This window comes from Protopterus annectens, chromosome 1.part0, assembly GCF_019279795.1.
Source record: "Protopterus annectens isolate FY-2018-M chromosome 1.part0, PAN1.0, whole genome shotgun sequence".
NCBI lineage: Eukaryota > Metazoa > Chordata > Ceratodontiformes > Protopteridae > Protopterus > Protopterus annectens.
In genome coordinates this window covers 1,240,739,615-1,240,756,139 of record NC_056725.1, presented here as the reverse complement: position 1 = coordinate 1,240,756,139, position 16,525 = coordinate 1,240,739,615, and the positions used below count along the sequence as shown (strand labels likewise).

Here is a 16,525-nt window from a genome sequence, read left to right as displayed (position 1 = left end):
GAGGAACTTCTGGGACCATATCTCCATCTTGACATGGTAGTACTCACCCTGGAGTTCTACTGAACATATCCAGTCACTGATCTGCAAAAAGGGCAGAATGGACTGAAGGGTGACCATCCGGAATTTTGTCTTGGCAACCAACAGGTTCAGAGCTGAAAGATCTAGAATGGGTCTTATGTCCCTGTTTTCTTTGACACCAAAAAGAACCTGGAATAAATGCAGGATCTGGACGGGTCTGGGGGAGGATGGGCTAGATGACTAATTTTTCGAGCAGCCTGGCAATTTCTATGGCTGCCTCCTTCCACTGACCGGGTGGCACGTCTGGGAGGTGTCTGGGTGGAACTGGGGGATATTGAATAGCCTCTGGATATGATCTGCAGAACCCAAGGATCATTCATAATCGACTCCTAGGCTGTTGGGTGCACAGATAATTGCCCCCTGACTGCCTCCAGAGATGAGCAGTCGAACAACCCCTCAGAATTGCTGGAAGGACCTGTCCGGGAAGGAATCCCGAGACAGTACAGTTGTGTACACTTACCATAAATGTAGATGTTTGACTGTATTCACTGTTGCAGTCATTACATTTGGGTAATCTGCTAGCAGGTTGCCCTCAGTCAGCCTGATTAACAAAGTCTTGGGTCCTGCATCGGTTGCTGTTCCTTCTTCCATGACGTCAGGTCATCAGGGGTATAAAATATGCAGCCGACACTATTACATCAGTTTTTCTTGCCCCAGATGTCAGGTGCCCCCCAAATGGGGAGCAAAATAAAATTAAAAACACAAAAATATACCTCCAACCAAAAGCAAATACACCAAAAAGGCTTTTAAGCATAGAAAAAGAAAGTAGAGGTATAGTCAGAGAAAAACAGGGGGCTGGAGGGAGGGTAACCAGGACTGCAACAGTGAATACACTCAAACATCTACATTTATGGTAAGTGTACACAACTGTACTATGTTCTTCATGTTTCACTGTTGCAGTCATTATATTTGGGTAGATTCCCAAAGCTATGGTTGGAAAGAGGAATTTATACAGCATTAGGACCAGCTATAAGGCCCTGCAAGACAGCAGTGGCAAAGCCAGCTCTGGATTTAGAGAAAATTGGTAAATGACAATGCTTGGCGAAAGTATATACAGAACTCCAGGTAGCAGCTTCTAGAATATCCCTGGTAGGAACACCTCTGAGAAAGGCTGCAGAAGTAGATGCAGCCCTGGTGGAGTGAGATCTGATCACCTTGTGGATAAGTTTTCCATGGTGCTTATAGCAGAAATAAATGCAATGGCTTATCCACTTAGAAATGGTTTGTTTTGAAATAGCCTTCCCCTCTGCCCCAGCAGCAAATGCTACCAGCAATTGTAAAGATTTTCTTCTAAATTTAGTTCTGTCCAAGTAGAATCTAAGTTGTCTGTGCACGTCCAAGGAATGCAGAATCCGTTCCCCTTTGTTCTGTGGATTGGGATAGAAGTTTGGCAAATGAATGGACTGATTAAGAGCCACACCGGAAACCACTTTAGGCATGAAGGATGGATTGGTCCTCAGAGATACCCTGTCCACATGAAAGATGATGAAAGGCTCCACTGCCATAAGGGCCTGTAATTCAGATATCCTTCTATCTGAAGTGACTGCTAAGAGGAAGGCTGTTTTCCAAGAAAGAAATTTTAAGTCTGCAGTAGCAGCTGGCTCGAAAGGAGGTAGAGTGAGCTTCTCCAAAATAAAGTTAAGGTCCCAGGTAGGGGTTTGGGCTCTCCTGGGTAGTCTCAAGTTATTTGCCCCTCTGAGATACTGCTTGAGCAGGGGATGAGAAAAGAGGGCTGGTTCTGTGTTATAGTGAGCTGAAATAGCTGAAGTGTGGATTTTAACAGAGGAAAAAGACAGGACCTTGTGAAGCATCTCAGTTAAGAATTGCAAAATCTGAGGTAAATTGGGTGCTGCGGTGCTCATCCCTAAAGACTGGTTCCAGGCACATAATCTTTTCCATTTGTCAGCATACGATTTTCTAGTACTAGGTCTTCTCGCCTCCAAGATGACGTCCATCACAGGTTTGCTGAGGGATGCTAAGGGTGAATTTAAATGATTAGCCAAGCTACAAGGTTCAATGTTGGGAGCTGAGGGTGCAGAATTTGGTTCTCCTGCTGAGACAGCAAGGAAGGTGTCTGAGGCAGGTGCCATGGAGATATTTGTGACACACTGCGCAGGAGTATGTACCAGTGTTGGTGTGGCCAGTCTGGAGCAATCAAAATCATTCTTGGTTTGACATGTTTGACTTTTAGCAGGACTTTGGAGAGCAGAATCAGAGGGGGAAAGGTGCAGACTAATAGTTTTTTCCAGCTGAAGAACAGAGCATCCACTTTCCAGGCTTTTTTGTGGGGAGTCCTTGTGCAAAATTTGTCCAACTGGTAGTTCTGGGGGGAGGCAAATAGATCTATATCTGGGCCCCCCAATTTGCTTGTCAACATGTTGAAAATCCATGATTCCAGTTTCCACTCGTGTCGCTCCATGAGATTTCTGCTTAGTCAGTCTGCCAGTGTATTCAATTTTCCTGCCAGGCATTGAGCTTGAAGGTGCACTTGGTAGTTCAAGGCCGTGTTCCACAATGCTATGGCTAGTCTGCAGTGGGAGTAGGAATGTGTACCCCCTGCTTGTTTATGTACCACATAACCGTGGTGTCGTCCATCCTTAGCATTAGTTGTCCTGAAGAATGTAGTCCTTGAAGGCTATCAGAGCATTCTGTACAGCTAACATTTCTTTTTGATTGATACGTAGGTGCATTTGATTTGGGTTCCATTTGCCCTGAATGCACTTCCCTGCCAGGTGAGTCCCCCCATGCATAGCCTGATGCATATGTAGTTAGGGTTTGGGAGGAAGGGGGTAGTGTGAATGGTAGTCCCCTGTTTTGGTGGCAGGCCTCTGCCCACCATAGGAACTCCAGGCGTAGGCAAGGTATGATAGGAATCATTGTTTCCAGGCTGTGACAATGTTGACTCCATAGACTTTTTAAGTACCACTGAAGTTTCCTCATATGCAATCTTGCATATGGAATTAGAAGAATGCAGGAGGCCATGAACCCCAAGGCTTGCAATATTTGTCTTGCAGATAGCAGGGTTTTTGTGGCCATTTGTATGAAGTAAGTTACCAAATGAATTTGCTTTTCTGGCGTGAGGAAAGCCATCTGGGCAGTTGTATTCAAGCTTGCACCCAGGAATGTAATCTGTTGAGAGGGTACCAATTGTAATTTCTTTTCGTTTATGGTGTACCCCAGACAAGTTAGAACCCTTTTTACAAACGCCAGATTATTTAGATGTGTGGCCTGGTTTTCTGCCTGAATTAGACAATCGTTCAGGTATGGATATATTTGAATATTTCTTTGCCTGCAAAATGCAATTACTGGAGGCAGGCACTTTGTGAATACCCTGGGTGCAGTAGACAAGCTAAAGGGCAGTGCAGAGAACTGATAATGCAAGTAGCCTGCTTTGGAGCATAGGTATCTTCTGCAAGATTCCCTGATTTGGATATGCAGGTAAGCTTCTTTTAAATCTAGAGTTGCTAACCAGGCATCTTTGCCTAGCATAGGAAGTAATTGGTGAAGAGTCAGCATCTTGAATTTTGGAATGTCCAGAAAGGTGTTTAGAGTAGATAGGTCCAGAATTGGACACCATGACTTGTCTTTTCTGGGTACCAGGAAAAGCCTGGAATAGAAACCTTGTCCCTTTACTTCTTCTGATACCAGTTGAATAGCCCCCATGTTTAAGAGGGAAAGCACTTATTTTTGGGCCTCTGCCCACTGATTTGGGGGCAGGTCTGGCCACCCGTTTGGTGTTGGCAATGTGTGGAAATGAAATCTGTATCCTTGGGACACTACATTTAAAACCCATTTGTCCTGGGTTATGAGATCCCAGTTTTTTGCATGAAGAGCAATCTTTCCCCCCAAAGGGGCGGCTAAAAGGTAAGTGCTTGGTAAATTTAAAGGAAAGCCATTGAGACTGTTTACCATAGGGGGGTATCTTCTTATTTCCTGATTTGGAAGTGGAGGCCCCCCCCCACTGCTTAGTTCTGAGAGTTCCCTGGGACTGAAACCTGGTGCTTTTGGCGTGCCTGGGTTTGGCTTGAGAGGATCTGGAAGGAGCTGGAAAGGACCAATTCTTAGTAGACCAGTGCCTACTAAATCTAGGAGGCTGCACTTGCAAGAAATCTTTTACAGTTTGCATAGATTTAGCTGTATCGTCCATCTTTTATAGAACTTCTTCAGCCTTATTGCCAAACACGCGGTCCTGATTTAAAGGAGCATCCAACAATTTTGCTTTAACATGTTCTAGCAGAGATTGCTCCTTAAGCCAAGCATGCCTTCTAAGCACAGACCCAGTAACAGCAGCCCTGCAAGAGGCCTCTAAAGAATCAAAACCACATTGCAAAGTATGTTTTCCAACTTGTTCAGCAGAATGCAATAAATCCTGTAAATCTTTATTTTCCACACAGTCAGAGATCAACATAATTTTCTGTTTAAGCAGTCCAAAAATATGCTGTTGATATTTTAACATATGAAATTGGCAGTTTAAAGCCCTGATTGCCAAGGTTGCAGAAGTATAAACCTTTTAACCCCATCTATCCAGCGCCCTGGAGTCTCTATCAGAAGGGGTAGGATTTTTAGCAGTAGAAGCCTTAATGCCCTTGGGCCCCAGAGAAATGGTTTCTGGATCCGCAACTGGATTTTTGAAAAGAAACTTGTGGGACTCAGGAACCCTGTAGTATCTGTCAGGTTTACTAGGAGCCGGAGGCAAGGAATCAGGGGCCATAATGGATTCCAAAAACACATCATCAACAATGTCTAGTACAGGAGGTATTGCCAAAGGTCTATGCTGAGGTAAAAGGGGGAAATCCCTAAACCTCTTTTTTGATTCAGAAAATTCGTAACTTTACCAGTGGAAATGCTCCCTTAAGGTATGTAAAAGTTTTCCCAAAAGAAAAGTCCTCAGGGGGGAAGCAGAGGAAATAGAATCCTCTGCATCAGAATTCTCATAAGTAGGTATGGACAAATCCAGGTCATTAGAAGAATCAGAAGAAACAGAGTCCTGATCAGACGATTCATAGTCAAGCTCAGCCCTACGCCTCTTAGAAAGGGGGGTTGACTACCCCTGATTAGAGTAATAAGATCTTCAGCCATTTTGATCATTTGTTTTTTAGGCATAGGGGCCTGAACATGTGGCCTGGGCATCGTTTTTTTAAACATAGATCGAGATTTAGGCCTTAGTATAGAAGGTGGAGTTGGTTTAATATGCAGGTCTGTAGGCCTGAATACACCCTCAGAAGCCAGTGTCTGCACAGCGGCTCCGGACCCATCCAAGGTAGAGACATCCATGGGTTCCATAGCTGAAGTATCTCGCGGCATACCGGACTCTGAATGGGTCTCAATAGAGGCCTGCGAGTCAGAAGTAGCGGGTATCAGGGGCTGCGAAAGCGCCTGAGTACCGGCGAACTGGCAAGTGGCTTAGGAGAAGCGTCGTTGGCAGTTTTGGACCTCGACGGCCTGTCTCTGTCTTTGTGTTTTTTCGGAATCCCGGTAGTCGGATGGATAACTGACGTCATTTCTGGATAATTAAACCGACAACCGAAATATTTAGAGGCAAAAATGTACCGACGACGAATAGTGCGTTGATTAAATAAAGCACAAAACTGACAGCAAGGTACGTTGTGGTCAGGGCCTAGGCAAGGAATACAATACAAATGAAAATCTTTATGAGGTATTTGCTTTCCACAAGTAATGCAATTATTAACTTTTACTGACATCGGTAAGGAGCAAGAAAAAGTTTGCCCAACAGGGTACTTAGCTTTAAGTTGAAGACTTCAGTTCTGAAACTCGAAAACGAAAATTTCAGGAGTCAGCCGACCGGCACTTGCGAACTGCTTCTGCTTTGGGCACCGCACGGCAAGAAACACTGATGTAATGGTGTCGGCTGCATGTTTTATACCCCTGACGACCTGACGTCATGGAAGAAGGGACAGCAACCGACGCAGGACCCAAGACTTTGTTAATCAGGCCAACTGAGGGCAACCTGCCAGCAGATTACCCAAATGTAATGACTGCAACAGTGAAAAACAAAGAACATCCTTGGTTCTTTGGACCACTTCTGCCATGAGGGCAGCATCTATTGTATCCCCCTCTGCCTCTAGGGGGAAGACAAATCCTAAGCATCTTGGAAAGAACCTTGAGACTTCCGGAACCACACCTTCCATACTCCACGCTGATTCCTTGAGAAGGATCATTGTGTGGTCGGGAAGAGTATCCCAACGGCAGACAAAGTCTTCCCATGCTTCGCGCTCTAGACTAAGGTATCACAAACCATTTTCCCAAACAAGATGTAACCATCATAGGGGGCATTCTTGAAAGACGCCTTGAAGGACTCCAAAAAGGCACAAAGCCAGAGTCAGGTATGATGCCTAATGGCCATGCCTGCTCCCACAGCCCTAGAGACACCCTCGGTAGCATGTGATAGCAGCCTCATGGACATATTGGAGATGGAGGTAAGGGTAGCCATGCAGGAATAAAAAACCTTCTCCTCTGCCAACATGGATGCTGGGGCAGACTCCGTGACATCTTTAGCCAGGTCTTTCTGCAGTTTGATTACATGTGTCAAATAATTCAGCACATGTAAGGCAAAGGTGACTGACGCACAAGTCCACTTTCCAAGACAATCCATCACCCGCGACTCGCTGTCTGGAGGATGAAACAAAGAGCTCTCCTGTATGAGATCTTTTTTGGTGGCCGCCACAACCACCATGGCATCGACCAGGGACCCCTTGGACCAGTGTTGTCTGTCTGAAGGAGCAAAGAGTCCCTTATCCGGGCACCTGGGGATAGGCTCAACCATATCCGGTTCCTTCCATGCCCTAGAAAAAATCAGGTCCAATAGAGGATCCAGAAGAGGGGAAACCTGCAACTGGTTACACAGCTATCTAAACGGACGCCAGCAATTGGTAAATTGGGACAATAACATATCACCTCGCCTCCCAGTTACTCTCGGAGTTCCCCATGGGGTCTATATCCTTGGCCCTCTGCTATTCTCACTTTTCACTAATAACCTACATACTGCCGCCACACAAGCATCTCTTATACAGTACACAGATGACTCTACTCTCATCTGCTTTGCCCCCACTCTAACAAAACTACAACAAATCACACAGGAATCATTCTCTTCTGTAGAAAGCTGGCTATCCAATGCTCAGCTCCTACTCAACCCAAGTAAGACAAAACTTCTTCTGCTCCAAACTTCCAAAGCCACCCAAAACAACCCCCACTTCAACATTCTTGCCAAAGACAATACCATCATCTCTCCATCAGAACACACAAAATTACTCGGTGTGGAAATAGACAACAAACTTAGATTTGACACCCACATATCTCTCACAATAAAAAAAGTTCACAAGAAACTTGGTGCATTATATCAAAGCCGCCAATTCCTAAACAAGGCGGCTAGAATCTCCATAGTCAATTCCCAGTTAATCTCCACCCTACTCTATGCATCCTCCCTACTTACCAACCTTAAACAGACAGACCTACACAAGCTGTATGCTTGTTACAACAAAATTGCTAAATTTGCCACTGGAACCTCCTAACGCAGCCATCACTGTAGCGCCCTTAAAGAACTAAACTGGCTAGAACTCCCACAACTCCTTCAATTTAATCAACTCACCCTGGCTCACAAAACCTATTAACCACCTCCTTAACATCCCTTCCCTTCAAACCCTTCTCCAACCCTATCACCCCACTAGGCCCCTAAGATCATGCAACAAAAATCAACTCACTGTTATCAAACCCAAAAACTCAGCAGGAGAAGCCACATTTTCATGTACCATATCTAAACTTTGGAACAATCTTCCACCCTCTATAACTACTTCACCTTCCAGCAGCCTTTTCAGGACTGCACTCAAATTCTACTTAAATTTGCACTGGCTTTGTCCTTGTTGTAATCCAGACTAACACCCTCACCCTTACCTTCCCACAAGAAACTATCTTAACTTGCAACATTTACTGTATATACTGTTGATAATCAATATCTTGTTATTATATTAAAGCTAACAACCTGTAATGTTGTTTACTACTGCTGCAATTTTGTATCTCTATTTATCATGTACATGCTGTGGAGCTTTTCTCCCCGGGCATCCGCTGAAAAAGGACCTGCGTCCAGTCGGAATTTCCCAGTAAATAAATAAATAAACCCTGGAGGTAGAGGGTCCTGTGCCAAATGCCTCCAGGAACACAGACACATCCGGGCTGGGCTTCTGGGTGGGCCACCCACAGTGTTGCTGAAAAATCTCCATAATGTCCCCAAAGGAGACATCCTCTGGGGGTGATCGAGTGGAACCCTTCCCTTCCTCCAAGTCGTTATCATTCTTGAGGAACTCTGGAAGGGAGTCCAAGAGCCTCCTCTTGCACATATGCTTCCGAGGGGGCTCCGAGGGGGGAGAATTTTGGGGAAGACTCAGAAGCCTCGGGGCATTCCTGTGGGGAAACAGAGGCCAGATCCATTGCCCCCTGTGTCGAGAGGGGGAGCTGGAGCCGAGTCTCCCAGCTCAGAGGCTCCTAGAGGAAGGGATGACCCCAAAAGCCTCAAAATCGATGACATCTCCTTGGACCCGATGCTGAGGCTACGGCTCAGAAAGTCCATCAGCTCCAAAAACGTTGAAGCCAAACCACTCAGGGCAATGGTTGGCATTGAGGTACCAAGATCCATTGGCATCAACCCCTAGACACCAGGAAACCTTGGACCTGATGACTACAAAACCGGAGGTCAGATCGGCGAAGGAGTAATAGGGAGAAAAATGGACTGCAGGCAAGACTCCCAACTGAATCTGGGCCCGAATAAACTTCTGCATCATCCTGTCTACCTCAGCTTCAGACAGGCTCCAAGAGGACAAGATGGAAGAAGCCACCGACCTGGGCCTGAAGTGGTGCTGAGTGGAGTCAGAAAGAGGGGACTGAGACAGGGAGGTGTCCGGCTCTGGTGAAAAACAAGGCGACCAGAGTCAAGAAGAGCTTTGGCTCGGATCAGGGCGAGACTTGGCCGGGGGTTTGACCGAGGAAGAGCGGCCTGGGGGCTGCTTCCTAGGGAGATCCCGCTCTCTCTGGCTTGGGCCTTCTCCCCATCCCCAGACTTCTTAGCGGGAGGTTGAGTCCCAGAAGCTGGGGTGGAGGAAGAAGTAGAGGCCTCCAAGGATGGATGATGGAGGCCCTTAAGACTCAGTTTGTTCCTTATGTTGATCAAAGTATGGAGGTTGAAGCCCACACAGATCAAGCAGGAGGTGTCCAGGTGAGGTACACCCAAATAGATCACGCACAGAGTATGGCCATCAGATGGGGGAGCTTAAGCCACACACTGTGCATTTCCTTGTAGCCCGGCTTGGGGGCTATCAGCCATGGCAAACAGGAAAAAACAAACCACACACACTCACTCACCCACATAAGGAAGGGGGATAAAGAGAGAAAGAGTAGGTTTTTTTTTTTTTTTTTTGTAACCAATGCCTGAGCACACAGGGATAGGGTAAGGTTGAAAGGGTGAAGATAAGATAAAGGCGACAGAAGACTGAAGAAAATAAAACAGGAAATTAATCACTTACTGTAAAAGGAGCTTAGAGCTAAGGTACCACGCTGCTGTTCTAACAAGCGGTAAACAAGATTTGAGGGGAGGAGGGAGGGCATTATGGGTAGGGTAAGAGCTTGGAGTTTGGATCTGATGCTGGAGTAAGCAGCCGAGTCGGATCCATGGTGGATACAAGTCCCTTGGGTTGAAAAGCAAATGAAAACAACTTCAGATCTATAATTTTGATTATACAGACCTTTGTTGACAATGTAATATTCATTAAAATTTTACGCAGATCTGCCACAGTTTTTCTTCCAAAACCACAAGGGTCTTGACTTTATGGCTGTAATCACCATCTCCCACAGATGTTTGAACCATGGAAAATAAAATCTGTCAGATGTCATACATCACATGTATGCTCCCTGTTCCAGGCATAGTGCATTAAATGTGACATACAGACATACATACCTCAGAAATGAATAGCCCAAGTAGGAACAACGGTCCTTGGAAGTAGGAGGAACACTTGCATCCAGAAGGAGATAAGGAAAAAAAAAAGGGCAGAAAGGGAAGGTGGGAGGGAGTGAACACATTGAACAGAAGGACATCTACTGTTATAAGATTTTGTACAACTGTACTATGTTCTTCCATATCACTGTTGCAGCATTTCTTACTAAAGAGAGAGTACAAAAGATTGAGAGGACACTTGGGAAGAGGAAGGCCCAGAAGAGCCCTCAAGGAACCCATGCAAAGCCAGTCCTTGACCTGGAAACAACATCCAATCTGCAATGCTTAGTAAAAGTAATGAAAGAGGTTCAAGTGGCAATATCAAAGATGGAACTGGTACCCACTCCTTTGAAAAAAGCAGCAGAGGAAGCCACAGCCCTGGTAGAATGAGCCTTCACAAAAGTTGAAAGCCTTTTCCCATTAATGGAGTAACAAAAATAAATGGTCCTAGAGATCCATAAAGAAGTCAATTGCTTAGAAACAGCCAAACCAGAAACAAAAAACTGCTCACACTTGCAAATGGCTTTAGTCTTATCCAAATAATACCTGAGCTGCTAATGCAAATCCAAAGTGTGAAGGGCCTTCTCACTAGCAGACTGCAGAGAAGGAAAACGAAGGGTAAATTAATAAACTAATTAAGAGAAAACTCATTAACCACTTAGGGCATAAAAGAAGAATTAGTACAGAGAGACACCGTCCCTATGAAAAAACAAAAAAGGAGGAAAGCCATAAGAGCCTGAAGTTCAAACAATCTTTTACTCAAAGTAAAAAGACAGTTTCTCAAAAGGAGAGTCTAGGTTAATACAGTCATCCTCTTCAGAGCCATAATCCAAAACAGAAGGGATCAGAGAGGAATATGCCAGATACTCTTCCCGAGTATCCAAGTCCTCAACAGAGGAGTCCTGCTCTCAAGGCCTCTTGAGTGGAGTAGAGGAACAGGGGGAACAGGTACAGAAACTCCTTGAGGAGGCTTTAATGCCATTAATGCATTAAACAACCCTAGGGTAAAATCCTGCCAATCACACGGAGGATCTTTAGCAGCAGGAGAAATACGTTTAGTATTTTGTTTCTTCTTTAGAGGGATGTCTGCCCTAATCACCCTAGGAGGTTCACACTGTGCCTACATTCAATTAACATAGTAGGAATCCCTTCCCAAAAAAGTATGTGCGGAATCCCCCTCAGACCATCTGAAATGATCAGCCAAGGTTCCCCCTCAACATCAGGAACCGACGTCTGCTGAGCTTCTGAAGATATGCGATAAGTTGGATCCACAATACCCTCTGATATGGTCACAGCAGAGGAATTCAACATAATAACCAGGTGATACTCTGGGCCTTCACCAGCCTTGAGAGAGATGTCCAGGGAAGGGAGGACGACAGCCAACTCAGACCTGATTCTTTTGGACTTTTTCTTGACAGGCAGCTGAACTTTGGGATGGGAGGATTCTGCCATCACACCCTGCACCGCAATTTAAGATGCTGGTTCTTGAGGCAAATGGACAAGGAAGAGAGACAACTATTTAGGGTCTTAGAGACAAACGCCTGGCAGATAGAACACTGCATATGGTTATGAGAAACACAAAAACAAAAAAGACACTGTTCATGATGATCCTTATGGTGAATCTGCCTCCCACACTGACATTTTCCCTTTCTGGATGACATGCCAGCCCACAACACTGAAAAAGAAAGAAAAGAAGAAACCCCATCAGGGCACTTATCTGAAACACAGCTTGGTAACCAGCACAACAGGAAAGTTCAGGCTGACATTCAATGATGGCATTCAGACAGACGCCAAGGAAGTTCTGATGTATGTACATCTGTACGTCACTTTTATGCCTTACGCCTAGAGCGGACAGCATACATGTGACGTACGACATCTATAAAAACCTAAGGCATTGCAACACTGGCTGGACATTGGGCTACCCTTGGCAGGGAATACCTTTAGTAAGGAATACTGCAACAGTGATAATGGAAGGACATCTGATTGAGCTAGACAACCAAATTTTACTGTTCTGACACTGAGCAGCAAATGAGCCTTTGCACTTTATGTTTTTACATTCATGAGCTGTTCATCACTTTCAGCCATACACTGAAATCTGCATATATGAGGCTGTTAATATTTCTCTCTCAGATTTTTATTCCGGCATCGGATTTATTTAGCCCAGTATGTTGAGGATATATTGAGCATATACACTGAATAAATAGGGTGACAGTATGCAGCCTTGTTTGACCTACTCTCCCAATCTTGAACCAATGTTATTTCATATTCAGCTGTGACTGTTGCTTCTTGTTCTGATTACAGATTTCTCAGAAGGCAAGTAAGGTGACAAGGTATCCCCATTTCTCTAAGAATTTGCCAAAGTTTGTAATGGCCCACGCAGTCAAAGGCTTTTCAGTAGTCAATAAAACAGAAGTAAATATTCTTCTGGACACACACTTTCTCCCATTATTATGGGCCATGTTTTGACACTTCCAAAGTGTGACAATGAAATGGAAGCAGTTATTTTTTTTCAAAACTTTCAAAAAAAGTCTACTAAGGTCTGGCTTCAAGTGCAAACTATTCAAAAAAGTTGGAAGGATTTACAATTTGTTCACAGTGAGGTGCTTCCTCCCAATGGGTGATTTATATTTTATACCTTAACAATGTGCATTTTTCAGCCAGTCAAGCTGAATGACTTGTGTAAACTTACCAGAATTCTTGTACAATTGTATATTCCAGCAAAATTAAAAATCAGATAAAAAAAGCATAATCAAAAAAAGTAAGTTCCATAATAACAGTCCAACGGGAAATGGTTAACTTTAAAAAAACATTTCTTTAATCTAGTGCTCAGTACCACAGAATTTGACAATATATGATCCAGTGTACACAGGAATACCATTAAACTGCACTGTATTTTACCTCAGCAATTTGTGTCCATTTGTTGTGGCTGACTCAGCAAGGCTGGTTAGGATTTTCAGATACTGAGCCTCACTCACTTGAGAAAGATGTTCCAGTACCTGCCGCAGCTAATGGAGAAAGGAAAAAAAACACACTACTAGCTTCTTAATTTAAAAATAGTAAAATGGAAGGCAACTGCTTAACTACACAACTTACCATATTCTCCTTAAGTTCCTCATTCTGTGTCATTTGAATAAGGGTCTGGAACAACCTGGGTTGATGCTGTATTAAAATATCACATGTCTCTCCATACCCACCCTAATGAGAGATGATTTGAAACAAAGAAATGTATTAATTTGAGATAAACACATACAGCAGAGCTGACACATTTTACACAATGGAAAACAAACGTAGTTATGTAAGAACCTAATACATTTCTTAGGCAAGACAAACATGTTCCTAACCCCACATAGTGATCTAAGAGAAGACTCTCCATAAAAGGTCAAATAGTTGGAGTCATCCTTTTCAACAATCAGCATCTGGCATCTTTTTATGAACTTCCTTCTCTAGAGGACAGACGTGATCCCATGAGAACTGTCCTTTACATAATACTTAAACTAGTATCTTCTACCCATTTTTCTACACTCTACCCCTAGCAAACACCTTCCTGAAAATTATTCACCCCATTGCTAAAAGTGATATATATCAGCCCAACTTACATGAAACTAACAGCCAAGGATGGCTGGCTGGAGGGAATGCCCACCTGCGGGTGACTGCAGCAAGGCATTCCTGACCCAAAAAAAAAGTAGTAAGCTAGCAAGTGGATCTTAATTGCATACATGATGAGTCACTGGCTTTGTATTTCTTCATCAATCAGAATTTAGCACTTTTTGTATAATACACACTCAGGGACATCTGCATACCCACAACCACACACCCCAATATGACATGAGTTACCATTACCTGATCCCACTAGTTTGCTACCATTACCACACATAAAGCACCTTCCTGTAGCTCTAGAAATAAACACACATAACATTATCAAAAACATAAAAATAATATTATCTCAACATACAGGGGAACTCCAAAAGCAGAAGCAGCTAATACAAAACCACTCAATCTGTAGGTGGACGGTACTGCAGACCCATCAAGAAGGGTCCTCTAATACACAAGACACTTGTAAGGGGATACTCCCCACAAACATAGATGTTCAAATAATAGTGTCACTGTTGCAGTGTTCATAACATGAATGGAATTAATTTGCAAGTGAATATCAGGCTCCTGGTCAGCTCTGAATGTCAGATAAAACTCTCCAGGTAGGGTTCACAGTAATCTTCCAATCAGGGACAGCAGAAAGTCCAGCCTAAAAGGACAGCACAATTCATGACATTTTCTGTTCATGTTTTTAAGACCTAAGACTTCATAGTCTACCCTTAAACCTGGGGTTGGAAGCTAAGGACTAAAAACTCCATCCATACAAGTCAAAGAGAAGAGGTGGTGACTAAAGGAGTACTTTGTATACTTCTTCCCCCAATCAACACATGTCCAACACACCCAATAGCCTCCACCATAAATAATACAAGAACCCCCAAAAACTAAATGTTTCTAACAAAGAAGATCAAGGGACTCCAGCACGTGCCTTACACAGACCGACTAATATCCCTGTCACTATACTCTGCATCATATAGCCTTCTCAGGGGAGACTTATGCTTGGCTTACATTGCGATCTCAGACCCAAACTTAATGAATTTGCTGCACATCCGTAAATCACACAGGACTAGAGCTACCCATTTCACACATCTAAATATGGCCTGCAACTTGAATAGGACATGCTGGAGGGACAGCTTTGTCTCCAAGTGGCTGCCATGTTTTTGGAATAGGCTACCAATTCATGTGAAACACAGCACTTCTATGACACTGAATAAGCAGACGGGGCACCATAAATTCTTAGTGGGGACGGCACACACAACCCTGTTAGACATGGGAAGTCACTACTAAATACAATCCTGGGTATTCAGTAAAGTTGGATGATAAGGCTAGGCTTGAAATGACTTCTGGGTCGATAGCCTAGTAAACGCCTATGATCCTATGCCTATAAAATACACAGAGAGTAAACACCTCCAGCAAGAGTGTGTGTGAAACCAGAAGCATAAGACAGCACTGAAAATGAGGGGGGTAGAAAGGCAGGCACTCCTACTACAGCAATGGCTACACTATTTGAACACCTTAGCAAAGGTGAATATCCAAACTCACCTTTACCAAGCTTTTCAAAAGAAACACTGCTGTGATGCACTCATGACGTAAATGAATGAACACAGTGTGAAGCTCCCTGAACCTGAGCCAGAAAGGTAAGCTACAACGTACTGTGAAGTATCATAAAAAGCCAACCATGCTTAGTGAGCAAACATCCAATCTGTAATGATTGGGGAAGGTTACTACAGTTGTTCAAGTGACAGCTTCACAAACACTCTCAAATGGATATGTTCCTGAAGAAGGCTGATGTGACTGTAGCCATCTTAGTGAAGTGTTCTTCTGACCTACCCAGCAAGGATCTTTCCAAAGGTGACAGCAGTATATGATACAGATGGCCAACTACTTAGAAGACAGCTTTCTGGATACTGGTCTGCTCAGTTTACTTGCCATTACGAACATGCAAAGGATCAATTTATCTGTAATCTTCAGTCCTACTAGCATAACACTTGGGCTGCCTGTGTAGAGAGTGCACTGAATATTTCCCTTTAGTTCTCGGTCTTGGTATAAAATATAGGTAGCTAAGCAGGTCCATTTAAGGAAAACCCAGAAACAATCTTAACTTTCAAAGATACTTGGAAAGAGTTAGGTTTTAATACTGTAATTCATATACCTGAGTTCACCAAAGGAGTTAGATTCCCTGTTATTTTACTATGTTTTCTTGAATATTACAGCAAAGTACGTATATACTGTCAAAGAAGGTCTGAAGAGTCTCAGAAGATAAATTAGATGTCAAAATGGTGGGCCTAGGCTAAAAAAGTATCAGTAAAATGTTAGCTCCCAAACCGGCTGAACCCTACAGAACTGGCACTGCATTAGAAGAGACAAACATGAGTAACAAAGCAGGTGGCAAACTACGAGCTTCTGGTACAACTAGGGTCATAGAGGAGAACTCTGCTACTTTAGAAAAGTACAGTTGTGTACACTTACCATAAATGTAGATGTTCGAGTGTATTCACTGTTGTAGTAATCACATTTGGGTTATCTGCTTGCAGTAGCCCTCAGTCGGCCTGATTATCAAAGTCTTGGGTCCTGCGTTGGTTGTTCTCTCATGTTCCATGACGTCAGGTAGTCAGGGGTATAAAGCATGCAGCCGACGCCATTACATCAGTTTTTCTTGCCCCAGATGTCAGGTGCCCCCAATAAAGGGAAGCAATTATATATAAAAGGTTACACCTCCAACAAAAAAGCAAATACACCAAAAAGCTTTAAGCATAGTAAGCAAGAACAGAAATATAGACAACAGACGTCAGGGGGCTGGAGGGAGGGTAACTAGGACTGCAACAGTGAATACACTCGAACATCTACATTTATGGTAAGTGT

At 43.8% G+C, this 16,525-nt stretch overlaps 1 protein-coding gene across 1 annotated transcript in view; it reads right to left on the bottom strand.

Annotated features, from left to right (window-relative positions):
• Window positions 1-16,525, bottom strand: part of HACE1 (HECT domain and ankyrin repeat containing E3 ubiquitin protein ligase 1) — a gene marked incomplete in the record, with an annotated part of 1,502,717 nt that overhangs the window by 834,747 nt on the left and 651,445 nt on the right. The window contains 2 exon segments of the mRNA XM_044065909.1: window positions 12,974-13,080; window positions 13,169-13,270. Coding sequence (XP_043921844.1) covers window positions 12,974-13,080; window positions 13,169-13,270 — 209 coding nt within the window.